This window comes from Rhamphochromis longiceps, linkage group LG7 (genome assembly GCF_057381845.1).
Source record: "Rhamphochromis longiceps isolate RC_006_pf linkage group LG7, R_longiceps_female_GT1.1, whole genome shotgun sequence".
NCBI lineage: Eukaryota > Metazoa > Chordata > Actinopteri > Cichliformes > Cichlidae > Rhamphochromis > Rhamphochromis longiceps.
The window spans coordinates 47,516,064-47,528,934 of record NC_140563.1 but is presented as its reverse complement, the minus strand read 5'-3'; the positions used below and the strand labels follow the sequence as shown (position 1 = coordinate 47,528,934).

General features: G+C 39.4%; 2 protein-coding genes across 3 annotated transcripts; one reads left to right on the top strand and one right to left on the bottom strand.

The window, feature by feature from the left end:
* Positions 1-2,019: 2,019 nt before the first annotated feature.
* On the top strand, positions 2,020-7,095 carry rabepk (Rab9 effector protein with kelch motifs). Of its 2 annotated transcripts, none has more exons than XM_085413983.1 (8): positions 2,020-2,382; positions 2,554-2,608; positions 2,704-2,858; positions 3,148-3,303; positions 3,505-3,669; positions 6,304-6,453; positions 6,585-6,734; positions 6,844-7,095. In XM_085413983.1, the coding sequence occupies exons 2-8, from the start codon at positions 2,556-2,558 to the stop codon at positions 7,065-7,067; spliced, it is 1,053 nt and encodes a 350-aa protein (XP_085270109.1). In that variant the 5' UTR covers positions 2,020-2,382; positions 2,554-2,555; the 3' UTR covers positions 7,068-7,095. The 2 variants fall into 2 exon arrangements, with proteins under 2 accessions (XP_085270109.1, XP_085270108.1); XM_085413982.1 differs by having other exon boundaries at positions 2,020-2,386.
* Positions 7,096-7,276: 181 nt separating this feature from the next.
* On the bottom strand, positions 7,277-10,324 carry LOC146666141 (endoplasmic reticulum chaperone BiP). The gene is made up of 8 exons (XM_085413980.1): positions 10,181-10,324; positions 9,857-10,088; positions 9,617-9,754; positions 9,414-9,526; positions 8,933-9,323; positions 8,597-8,834; positions 8,340-8,507; positions 7,277-8,206 (listed from the first exon to the last, which is right to left on the bottom strand). Exons 1-8 carry the CDS (start codon positions 10,300-10,302, stop codon positions 7,644-7,646), a joined length of 1,965 nt encoding a protein of 654 aa, XP_085270106.1. The 5' UTR covers positions 10,303-10,324; the 3' UTR covers positions 7,277-7,643.
* Positions 10,325-12,871: the final 2,547 nt, after the last annotated feature.

Here is a 12,871-nt window from a genome sequence, read left to right as displayed (position 1 = left end):
TGCCAAATTCTGACCTTAACATCTGAATGTTACAGTAGAAATTAAGACTCAGTGGATCATGCAATATTTATCTTCTATTGGTGGCCAAACATCCTGCATCCTGCAGCTTAAATTTAGGTTAAAATTGTGTGAAAGAGGTCAAATCAAATTCATTGCTGAAATTTCAAATTGTAGTTAAAACTGGTGCTCAAAATGAGAACCATAAAAAATAAACACTGGGACTTGTTACACATACACATCCACATTCACTCACATGCACACAGTCGTACCAAACTTGAGCATCGCCCATCTTTACCTTTTGATACTTTCTTTCAAACTCTTAAAAAAGCACATATGTCAGCTCATTAAAATTAAGAGAAAATTAATTATAGTGAAGACTTCAGACTGGTTTGTGAACTGCAGCATCATGCAGGAGAGCCAGAGTTATAATTTTAAGGTACCATCCCAACAAGAATTCTTTATTGAGGTTTTAAAATACCTGGTTGCTAAAACATAATTGCATTTTCTGTCTAGGTCCCATCAGGTGAACTGAAACAATTGAGAAGTGATCTTTGAACTGGCCTCAAAAGTCACTATCACATGCCTGTATGATTTGTCAAAAGAGTCATTTATTTTGAAGGACAGTGAAATCCTTTGCAAAACGTCAAACAGCTCTGACCGCTTCACCTCCTCCGTAACAATTTAAATACTGGAGATTTTCAGTGGAGTTGACACCGCAAGATAACACAATTCTCATTGTTTCCTGGTACACTTGTGGCTCTAATTGCTGAACATCTCCAATATTGAATAAGGACTTTAATTGGGTAGTTGCACATGTGGGAGAGATGACTGCAGGAGAATTGTGTTTCACTCCCCCAAAACCTCTTATATCTCAAGTTTCAAACACAGTAAAATCGGCAAATACAAAAAAAGATCAATACCCCCAGGTATGAAGAAAAAACAGGCAGTGGCATCAGGAAGAGGTTGTCCTTCACGACTATTGCTTTGACTGACAGAATTGCCAGTTAATGCCAGTATACAGAGTTAATCTTCTTATTCTTGTTCATACTCATGTCCAAATAACAATGAGCTTTTCGGAAACAGGGTTGTGAGAAAGGCACTACAGTGGTACAGTCTGGTCTCACTGGAGGAAGGGTGAGGGTCTGCTTTGCATCCTCAGGACTTCCTGTTTGTGCTCCAGTTTGTAGATATCTGACTTATTGACTTTATTCTAAAGATCCATTCAACAGAACCACAATTCTGTCTTTCAGCAGCACATTTAGCAAGTGCTTTGCAGTAAATGTAATCTCCCACCAGATGGCGACAAAATGTGACACACTGTGAACTGAGGCGCGCGTGCACACACACAAGCACATACATGAACCCAGAGCACTCATTTTGTAACTTAAGATTAACCTTAATAATGAATTATTTACTGGATACCCGACACTCAGCAACATTGGACCTTTTAAACAGCGTAGTTTTGAGTGAAAAAATCGGATGATGTAGCAATTCCGTGTTCGTGAAGTTGATGTAAAACTAAACGTATAGGAGGAAATTATTTAATAATAATTAATAATAATTGTTAAAAAAACGCTACTATGACTCCCAGTAACTCTATGCCTAGACTTTATAGAAAGTGAGATGGACCTTTTATGTTCCAGCCAGATAAGACATATTGGTATCCTGAGAATATTTGCACAGCCACATTACTATGTCAAATATACCATTAAACATTTTATGCTTTTACTTGTATTTAAGTTTGAAAATGCTCTTAGCCTGCCTACCTTATTTGCTTGAAGTGAGAAGTAGAACTCTTTGGGTTAAATAAATAAATAAATAAATAAATAAACAATTTGCAGTTTGTATTTAAAATCATTTTTCTACGTTAACCATGCCAGGAATTAACATTAATGTTTTAGGTATGATAAAATATGCACTTAGGAGTAGCTAATTGAGATTGGTAAACTGAGCATGCGCCTCGGCAATCCCATGGCAACCACGTTTGGAACGAAGGCATGACATAACGTAACCTACGTAAAACAAATGCGTACAGACTTCAACGTAGAGCCCCATTCTGGCTAGTAGTTAAGTATTTACGTTAACTAATTACGAGTTTTTTATTTAACTTTATTAACATAATTCACGTATGTGCACTACAAAATGGGACCAAGGGGAAATTACTTCACGTAATATATACGGAAAGCCACGGTAGTCTCCTCTTTTCACCCGGAAGGACAGGTTAGCGGAGAGGAAGCTCTTCTCGTGCTCAAAATGCGGACTGGGGACGCTGATTGTGTTTCCAACTCAGTCGCTTACAAGAAGTTCTTCTCTAAGTGTTTAGAACAATAAAAAGGGACCTGTTTGGATTGCTTACATTGTGGATACATTTCGTAAGAAAATGTAGGTATGTATGCTTTTTCAGAGGCTCTCAAGTACAGTCAGTCAGTGTTAGTCATTATTTTAATCCCAGCTCGTAGTGTATTATTCGTATCTTATAACTTTGATTGTAGCATCATCACTGAGGATACAAAACACGAGGAAACAATCTTTATATTAATGTATCTCTGACAGACATGGAGTTTCTCCCAGTCCTTGATCCTCAACATAAACCCGAAGAAGGAATATGGTTAGTGAGTTGAAGTACTTTCAGTGCACTTGTGATTTTAAAAAGAGTATAACATTGGATGTAGCCTCTGGTTAAAATTTTTCTGTTGCTAATAGGTATTCTTTGAGACCCAGGGGAAGTGCTCCAGGTGTTAGTGTTGGTCACACCTGTATATTCACTCCATCTGAAGATGGAGGAAAAGGGAGACTCCTTATTATTGGAGGAGCCAATCCCAGTGGCAGTTTCTCAGATTCGCACATCATAAATCTAGGTAAAAATTATATATATATATATATATATATATATATATATATATATATATACACACACACACACTGTAAAAGCTGGCTCTGAATATATACATATATATATCCAGAGCCAGCTTTTACAGTATTATGACCTCAGTATACCTCTGTATTTTATAATATAGTTATCAGGCTTGTGTTTTACAGGCTTTAATGGGACGTCTTTTTTAATTATGACAAGAAGCTAAAGTTATCATCAGCCATCAGACTGATATTATATAACTTTCTTTGCATTTTTGTTTTTGTATGGACCAGACAATCATGGCTGGGACATTGCTGAGTGGGAGGGTTTGGAGGCAAGGTATGAACACTGCAGTTTTGTACCAGAGAGCTGCCCCCAGAGCCTGTGGGTGTTTGGGGGTGCGCAGCAGACTGGAAATCGCAACTGTATCCAAAATGTACAGGTGGCAGGTAAATCCTATTTTAACCTAACCTAGTAATCTGATGGATTTTCACAGATGAGAAAGGTTTCACTCAGATTTCTTGTTGACCTGTGAAACCATGGCTGTGAAAACCTTGAAAACTTGTAGTCTGTAACCATACATGATCATATAAATAGATTACACGATATATTGAATACCCACAAATCTTTTCCATTCTGTGTGTGTCTAGACAGTAACCCTCGCTGGAATACTGTAGAAACAAATGGGACACCCGCGAGTCCCAGGACATACCACACCACCTCAGCCTGCCTTGGAGACAGGCTTTTTGTGTTCTCTGGTGGGGAAATAGGATCTGCACCTGTCTCTGACTCCAAACTTCATGTGTTTGATACAGGTTTGTGTCAGATAAACCTGCTGCTTATCGCAGTGCATTACAATAACACCACCTGACAGTATTTCAGAAGAAATCTGCTTCAGAGATGAAATTTTGTTATTTCTTCCGAGTTTTGATGTGAAAACTGAAATAGCTGATTGGGTGCCATGTCTAAGATATTGATTGATCTATTTGTATTGGACATCTATGTAAATTGCTGAGTTGAATTTTCATCATAAATAGTAATCTTATGCTTTCTCAATCGTCAATGGTTGCTTTATATAATAATGTTTTAAAAATAAGGACAAAAAATCTATAAAGAGAGGATATTAGAAAACATATCAATTCACTGGGCTACATATCTATCTGTGGATGTCTCCACAATCAAACCTGTTAAATTATTTAACAGAGTAGGGCACCAATAAATGAAATGCAAAGGTTGTATTCATTTCACTGACAGCAGTTTAAAATAATGTGTAAAATAATTGATAGTGTAAAAGACAATGAAAAAATAAAGTGGGATTTTTTTTATCATATGCTTCAAAAATATGTACGTTTAATTTACAGCATTACAAAGTATTTGCTACTCTAGGAAGATCAGATGTGAAATCAGAGTAAAAGTCACGAGATCAAATAGAGATAATGTCATTAAATTTGAACTTTCATAGTTGAATTTCATATATTTTACATTTCTCATTCATGCGAGCGCAGTTTCGCCAGAATGGATTAAGAACGGTGGCCGTCTGAAAATAATTCCAGGGGTCAAAATGTATTTTAGTTATTTTCAGTAAAGACATTTTGATGCAGTAGAGGTTCATTAACACTAGAGCCAAGCAACAATTTTAAGCGTCAGCTTTTTAGATTCAGTGATTTGAAGTTTAGTAAATTTTGTTTCTTTATTTATTTTGGGAGCATTTTGGCTGTAGACCTTTTTAATTAGCTGAAACTTAGCCTTGACTCCATATGGTCAAATAGCATTTCTATTCCACAGCTTAGAATGGCTTTTAGGTCAAATTTCATTTTTACTGAATCATGTGAGAAAATTATGGAAAACCTGGTACTGAATTGTTTTAAAAATGTCTTATTATTATAATTCTTTGGTTTTCATCACTTTTGGTGTCTTAGATGCTCTCATGACTAAACCTCTATATCAGGGGTCCCCAATCCCAGTCCACGAGGGCCGGTGTCCCTGCAGGTTTTAGATCTCACCCTGGGTCAACACACCTGAATCACATGATCAGTTCATTACCAGGCCTCTGGAGAACTTCAAGACATGTTGAGAAGGTCATTTATCCATTTAAATCAGCTGTGTTGGATCAAGGAAACATCTAAAACCTGCAGGGACACCGGCCCTCGTGGACTGGGATTGGGGACCCCTGCTCTATATGTATATTATAAACAGTGTTGGGGAGTAACGGAATACATGTACCGGCGTTATGTATGTAAAATACAAAATATGAGTAATTGTATTCCATTACAGTTACCCTTTAAAAGGGTGGTATTCAGAATACAGTTACTTTGTTGAAACAAATGGATTACACGGTGGTCTTTTCCTGTTTCATATGTTAGGCTATGCCCTCTCTATTTTTGGTAATTCCACGCCAGTGGAAACCCAAACAAAACACGCATTAAGAGGCTCTAATGCCTGTGTGTCAATCTCGCGGACTATGTAACCCCTACTTGCGACCCGCATAATGACGTGAAGAAATATTTTTAAAAATTGGTCAAGAAATTATTTAATATGAAGGCAATAGGCAGTGATAGAGGCATCGCCCTAAAGAATGTAGCCTCATGGGCAGTGTAGTCCGTGCTGCAGGGAGAATGGACTGCCATACCCGTTATGTGTCTGTGAGCGAGGGAGGGAGAAAAAGGAGAGTGGAAAAGTACGAGTTGTCCCTGAGCAGAAACTGGAGATGGAAGCATGTAAATATAGTATAGCTAGATTTCAGGCTACGAGCCCGACACAGAACCCGACGTATTAGCCAGAGTTCCCTTTACTATGGTTCGGAGCCGGGGACCTGTTTTATATACACATGAAATAGTTTTCTATACGAGATCGCTGCAAAAACTGCAGCCTTACCTAATGTCCACCCTACTGTTACTCATTTTATATTAAGATTCTAAAATGTAGTTGGTATTGGTATGGCGAGTAGCCTTCAGTAATAAATCACACAGCAAGAGTACATTCATGTAGTTGTAAAAACCATAATAATATATTAAGTAATCCAAAGTATTCAAAAATATGTTACTCTCATTGAGTAACGTAATGGAATATGTTACAAAAATACATTTTGGGGCATGTACTCTGTAATCTGTAGTGGAATACATTTTAGAAGTAACCTTCCCAATGCTGATTATAAAAACAGAAAAAAAAAAACACACACATAACAGACATAATTGATATATGATGCAAACAATTAAGAGAATGTATACACTCATTCATTCACTGGTAGATACAAAAAGATCAAGTGCTGAGGAAATATGATATGTCACTGTTTGAGGCATTTCCTGTCTGTGATTGAGATTTTCAAAAAGAAAATCCATATTCTCCTGTTTCTTTCATGTTTCACTATTGACAATTGCTATGAAAAGCGTATATGCTTATATAAAAATAATCTTTTTTCCGTCCATCTCTTCTGTGTAAATCTGTTGCAGTTTCTTCTACTTGGTCCCAACCTGAAACACAAGGCAGGCACCCTCCAGCCAGACATGGTCACATCATTGTAGCGGTGGATTCAAAGATCTACATTCATGGGGGCATGGCTGGAGACAAATTCCACAACGATATGTATTCTCTTGATTCAAGTAAGACTGTCCACATCTGTGATTCACAAAGGAAGCACTTTGTATTTCAACACACATGCAGCATAATTGTTCAGAGTATCACTGCATTGCACTGGGATGATATAAAAATATCTGTTAAATTATCTTTAAAGGGAACGTGAAGTGGGAGAAAGTGCAGGCCAAAGGAGATATTCCACCAGGAGTAGCTGCCCACTCAGCTGTTGTGCTGGGCAAAAATATCTACATCTTTGGAGGGATGACAGCAGATGGAGCAAGCAACTCCATGTACAGATTTAACACTGGTACACTGTCTTTAAGCCAATTTTTTTTTTTTTTAACCCTATATAAATACGGTATTTTAGTTGTTTACAAACATCCAAGTATGATTGTTTTTATATTTTCTGCTTGCAGACAAATGTAGATGGCTCCTAATGAAATTCAAAGGAGCTCTGCCACCAAAACGTCTTGACCACTCCATGTGTATATTTCCCTGGACGGTGTGTGATGATGGGAATCCAGAGGAGGAAGCCAACGGACCAGCACCCCCTGAGCCAATAAACCTGTTATTTGTATTTGGAGGCATGAATACTCTGGGTACCATATATAATGACTGTATTGTGACTGTTGTCAAATAAAAAAATAAAAAAAACTAAAAAAAAAAAAGCTTGAAAGGAAAAAAAATGATATTGCAATAAAATATTTCGACATGAAATTAGTTTTGGAATTTGCAGTTTTACATCTGAACAAGTTTCAAATTAAAATTATTTATATATATATATATATATATATATATATATATATATATATATATATATATATATATATATATATATATATATATATATATATATATATATATGAGAAAACTATAAACTTTTGCACTACCTGTGAATTTAAAGAGCCCTTCATCCCACAGACACTATATTCAGTGTACCCTCAAAAACCCACCTAACTACATCCCTCCCCATCAGGACTGCCTGAGAACAGCAGCAACAAGCCTCATATCCAGGCTGACAAATATCTCCGCCTTCCAGCGAAGAGAACACGTCTCACACACTGAAACTTGTTTTAAAGTCTTTCAGGAAATTCAGTATGGTCACTTGTTATTGTCAGCCCCTTCCCGACCACTCCTCTCACAATTTGAGTCCCATCAGTCCAATATGTACACCAACATGCCAGAGGGCCAAGGAGCGACAAGACTTCAGACCTGCCTACAACTCATCCTTCTCATCTTGCTCACTGCCCTCTGGTGGTGGACCACCTGCACTACCGTAGAGCTTGGTGATAATGGGCTGAACCACCTCCTCAAGCTCCTTCTTCTTGGCCTGGAACTCATCCAGGTCAGCATCTTGGTGGGATTCCAACCATTCAATCTTCTCCTCCACTGCTTTCCCAATGGACTCCTTATCGTCATCTGACAGCTTGCCACCAAGCTTCTCCTTGTCACCGATCTGGTTCTTCAGGGAGTATGCATAGCTCTCCAGCTCATTGCGAGCGTCGATCCTCTCCTTCAGCTTCTTATCTTCATCAGCAAAGCGTTCTGCGTCGTTCACCATGCGCTCGATGTCCTCGGGCGTTAGCCGGTTCTGGTCATTTGTGATTGTGATCTTGTTCTTGTTGCCTGTGCCCTTGTCCTCAGCAGTGACACGCAGAATGCCGTTGACATCAATCTCAAAGGTGACTTCAATCTGCGGTACACCGCGAGGAGCAGGGGGGATGCCAGTCAGGTCAAAGGTACCCAGGAGATGGTTGTCTTTGGTCAAAGGACGCTCACCTAAGAGAAATAAAAAAAGTCAACAATTAGACTTGTGGAACTTATTTATTTCACTGTCACGGGTTTCTTGTCATTGGAGTCTTTGTAAAAAACACTATTTGGGAAATTTAAAGAATAATATCCAAACTCTTACCTTCATAGACTTTGATGGTGACAGTAGGCTGGTTATCAGAGGCTGTAGAAAAGATCTGAGCTTTTTTGGTGGGCACCACAGTGTTTCTGGGGATCAGCTTGGTCATTACTCCTCCAACAGTCTCAATACCAAGGGTCAGGGGGCACACATCCAGAAGAACCACATCACCTGCAAGTGAAGGAAAATGTTTAGTAAACAGGACCACATTTGAAAGCTCACCCCTGTTTCAAAGAATATCTCTAAAAGTGATGAGTCACCAGTGTCCTCCTCTCCAGAAAGCACGCCAGCCTGCACAGCAGCTCCGTATGCCACAGCCTCATCAGGGTTAATGCCTCTAGATGGCTCTTTGCCATTGAAAAACTCCTTCACCAGCTGCTGGATTTTGGGGATACGGGTGGAGCCTCCAACCAGGACAATCTCATCAATGTCAGACTTCTTCAAGTCAGAATCTTCCAGCACCTTCTGTACAGGCTTCATGGTGGAACGGAACAGGTCCTGGGTTTTGAAGAACACACAGGTTAAAAAAGCTCGGTCAACAGTTTCTCCCATAATGTTTGATACGCAATATTTTCAGAACCAAATTAATATCTTACCATGTTCAGCTCCTCAAACTTGGCACGAGTCAGGGTCTCAGAGAAGTCCTCTCCCTCAAAGAAAGACTCGATCTCAATGCGGGCTTGGTGCTGGGCAGACAGCGCCCTCTTGGCCTTCTCGACCTCGCGACGCAGCTTCTGCACAGCACGGTTGTCTTTGCGCACATCTTTGCCAGTCTTTTTCTTGTACAGCTTGATGAAGTGCTCCATGACACGCTGGTCAAAGTCCTCTCCTCCCAGATGAGTGTCACCGTTGGTGGCCACCACTTCGAAAACACCGTTGTCAATGGTCAGAAGAGAGACATCAAAGGTGCCACCGCCCAGATCGAACACAAGAATGTTCTTCTCTCCGTCCTTCTTGTCCAGGCCATAAGCAATAGCAGCAGCAGTTCTAAAGAATACAATGAGAGTTTATTAGAAGGGAGTGCAGAGATATTCTTTGGAGTTTCAAATTGCAAATTCATTTTGACTGGATGCTTACGGCTCATTGATGATTCGCATAACATTCAGACCAGCAATGGTACCAGCATCCTTAGTGGCCTGGCGCTGGGCATCGTTGAAGTAGGCGGGGACAGTGACCACAGCATGTGTGACCTGAGGAAAAAGGATAAAGTTAGATTTGATGATACACCATTTAATTAAAATTAACATTTTCCCTGTTTTACAGTCTCTGACTTTTTGTACCTTCTTGCCCAGGTAAGCCTCAGCAGTCTCCTTCATCTTAGTCAGCACCATAGCAGAGACCTCCTCGGGAGCAAAGGTCTTCATCTGACCACCACCAATGTCAACCTGGATATGGGGCTTGCTCTTCTTCTCAGTAACCTTCAGAGGAAAACATATCAATATTAATTTAACAACAATTTAGCTCAAACATGACCCACAGAACAAGCAACTACAAGTTCTACTTTCAGTTTACAAGCTCACCTTGAAGGGGAAGTACTTGATGTCCTGCTGCACAGACGAATCACCCCATGTGCGACCAATGAGCCTCTTGGCATCAAAGATGGTGTTCTCAGGGTTAGAGGTCAGCTGATTCTTGGCAGCATCACCGATCAGACGCTCACCTTCACTGGTGAAGGCCACGTAGGAGGGGGTAATTCGGTTTCCCTGGTCATTGGCAATAATCTCCACGCGTCCATTCTTGAACACTCCAACACTGCAAGAAAACAGTTTGAATTTAGTCTGAATGCCATTTTATTCCACAGTGGCATCATGTCACTATTTAAAGATTTTAACGTGACTTGTTACCATGAGTATGTGGTCCCCAGATCAATCCCAACCACAGTCCCCACGTTGTCCTTCTTATCATCATCATCGTCGGCGGCAAACACTGTGCCGACTAACAGCATCACAACCCACAACAGCTTCATCTTTGTTTGTTTGCTCTCCAATCTACAAGGAAAATGCAGAAAATAAATACAACGTAAATCAACGTGGCTTTGAAATCAATAAGTGGACTAAGCCTCCCGAGTTCATGAAGGTAGCAGCTAATGGTACTGATGTGATTTGCTGAGCTCCAGAACCATAGCAGATTTGAAGTTGGTCTTAGATAATAAATACTATAAACATTTTTGACTACGTTATTGTACCTAGAGTATACAGTTTTTTCTGAATGCTTAAACCCTAACTGTGATTCCTGTAGCACAATCTCTAAAACTATTCAGACTTCTAGCAAAACCACTCACTGAGTTTGCAAAACTAAAAGCACAAAAACTGCTTTGCACTCAGTTTGCAATTTTGTAACACACACTTTGCAAAACTGTAGGCACAATTCACTGCACAACACTCAATTACCAAATTTCCAACACACTCCTAGCAAAAGTATGCACATGTATGGCTATCATTAACACTAATTTGCCAACTGTCTGGCACACTTTCACATGTGAAAATTTTTTTAGATAATTAGTTCACTTTGCAATCAGCCTAAGCACTATAAACAGGCCACAGGTAAGCTGTCTATGTGGAGTACAATGGAAGGAGCAGAAAGAGTGAGAAGTAGAAGAGGCCGAGGAAGAGGACGTGGAGGTGAAGAAGTAGGATGAAGAGGACGACAAGGACAAGGAGGAGCAAGAGGAAGACGAGGAGGGGGGAGAGGAAGATGAGGAGGGGGGAGAGGAAGGGTAGGAAGAGTAAGAAATAGAATTGCTGATGACATCAGAGCTACAATAGTGGACCATGTAATCAACCGTGGAATGACCCTGAGGGTAGCTGGCCAACGGGTCCAGCCTAACTCGAGCCGCTACACTGTAGCAAGTACCATAAGGACATCTTGAAATGAGAATCGGTTAGTACAGTCACTTCGCACAAAGATTTGTAGCACTGCCATTTGCCAATGAGAAACACACCAATACCATTGATGTAAAAATACTGAAATTGTTACTTTACAGAATTGCTAGATGACCAGATGCTGGGGGCAGAGGAAGCATGTTCACTGCAGACCAAGTAACCCATATAGTCATTATGGCGATTGCAAATAATCCTATACTTGGAAATAAACACTTGTGTTTGTTTTGATGTGTTTGAATAAACACCAGTACTTGAAGTTTGGATCCCTCTATGCTTATGGATCTATGACAGAAGTATGAGCTCAAACTGACATAGCCTACCTTGTGCACAGAGAAAGCAAAAGCCAGATGTGTTTTGTATTCATACCATCAGTGTGCAGTTGGTGCATTGTGTGCTTAGTAGATGATGGCTTGTGTGTACTGTTTGATACGGAAACACCATTTTTACGAAGGTGTGAAGAGTTAATCTAGCTGTGTTTGCTTTTGCAAGAGAACTACAATGTTTTGATTATTGGGTGACAGGTTTTCTTATTTGTGTGAAGAGTTTTGCAAAATTAGCCAATAGTTACAAAAAATGTGCTTAAGCAATCAGAAAAAACTGTAATAAGTCCAATCCGTTTTGGCAACTTAAAATATTTTGACAAAACTGTGATGTAACATTGGTTGCAATTCCTACCACCTTCTTGGCCAGCTCCTCTTAAAAAACAACAACAACCACATTTTATTCTTAGTGGCAATTTAAAAACAAAAAAATATTTTATTCTAAGTGGTAATTAAAAAATAATCAACAAATAAAACATATTTCAAAGTCACTCGGCATTTTTAAATATTATTCTTTCCTTTTTCTTAAACACTGACTACTTCGTGATAAAAAAAAAAGTATTGTTGAAAATGTAAAAAATGATCATGCTGATGATAGACGTTTTAACCTTCATATATAAATCTGTGATGCACTTGCCCCTGTTGTCAGTTTAGCTCACTCCGTTTAGACGCACCAACATGAATCCCAGTTTGAAACCGCCGGTTCGAGTCTTACCTTCGCCAATTTGTAGTTGAGGTCTTGATAGCGTCTTTTTTACAAAATAAAACAGTATAAGCAACGATAACCTCCAAAAGTTCCAATACTGTGAAGCAAACTGTGTCTATTTTGTCTATTTCACATAATTGCATCTGTGAAATCGTGTATATATAGAAGCCTTCATAAACAAGTCGTCACGCTTTCCCGGTTTTGAGGCTCGCTATTGGTTGAGCTGCTGTTTGGTGGAAGGCGCTGATTGGTTTCGTCTAGCGCGCTGGCTGCACCTGATTTGCACATATCAGGTTTAGGCGACGTCACCGTTTGTGCCGAAGTGTGAGTGTGTGAATGTAACGCCACAAGTATGTAAAAATAAGTGAATGTATGTATAAATGTATAATTACCTCCGCCAAGGCAGTTATATTTTTGTCAGTCTCCCACTTAAAACTTTTGATATAAATCTGATAAACCTTCGTAGGAGTGTAGTGTGAGTTCATGTTAACAACACATTAAAATCGGCCTTGCATACACTCAGGTCTTCATTGTAAACTTAATGACCTATTGGTCTATTGGTGGAAAATTGCCAAAAGCCTTATAACTTAGACTCTAAAGATTTTAAATGTCATACCAAATTTAACC

What these genes read in the sequence shown, in the direction of transcription:
- rabepk (XM_085413983.1), top strand. Translation starts at nt 2,556, where the DNA reads ATGGAGTTTCTCCCAGTCCTTGATCCTCAACATAAACCCGAAGAAGGA. An exon ending in AAACCCGAAGAAGGAATATG is followed by an intron (nt 2,609 to 2,703) that starts GTTAGTGAGTTG and finishes TGTTGCTAATAG; the next exon opens with GTATTCTTTGAGACCCAGGG. An exon ending in TTCGCACATCATAAATCTAG is followed by an intron (nt 2,859 to 3,147) that starts GTAAAAATTATA and finishes TGTATGGACCAG; the next exon opens with ACAATCATGGCTGGGACATT.
- LOC146666141 (XM_085413980.1), bottom strand. Translation starts at nt 10,302, where the DNA reads ATGAAGCTGTTGTGGGTTGTGATGCTGTTAGTCGGCACAGTGTTTGCC. An exon ending in TCAAGTACTTCCCCTTCAAG is followed by an intron (nt 9,755 to 9,856) that starts GTGAGCTTGTAA and finishes TTTCCTCTGAAG; the next exon opens with GTTACTGAGAAGAAGAGCAA. An exon ending in TTCTGGAGAGGAGGACACTG is followed by an intron (nt 8,508 to 8,596) that starts GTGACTCATCAC and finishes CTTCACTTGCAG; the next exon opens with GTGATGTGGTTCTTCTGGAT.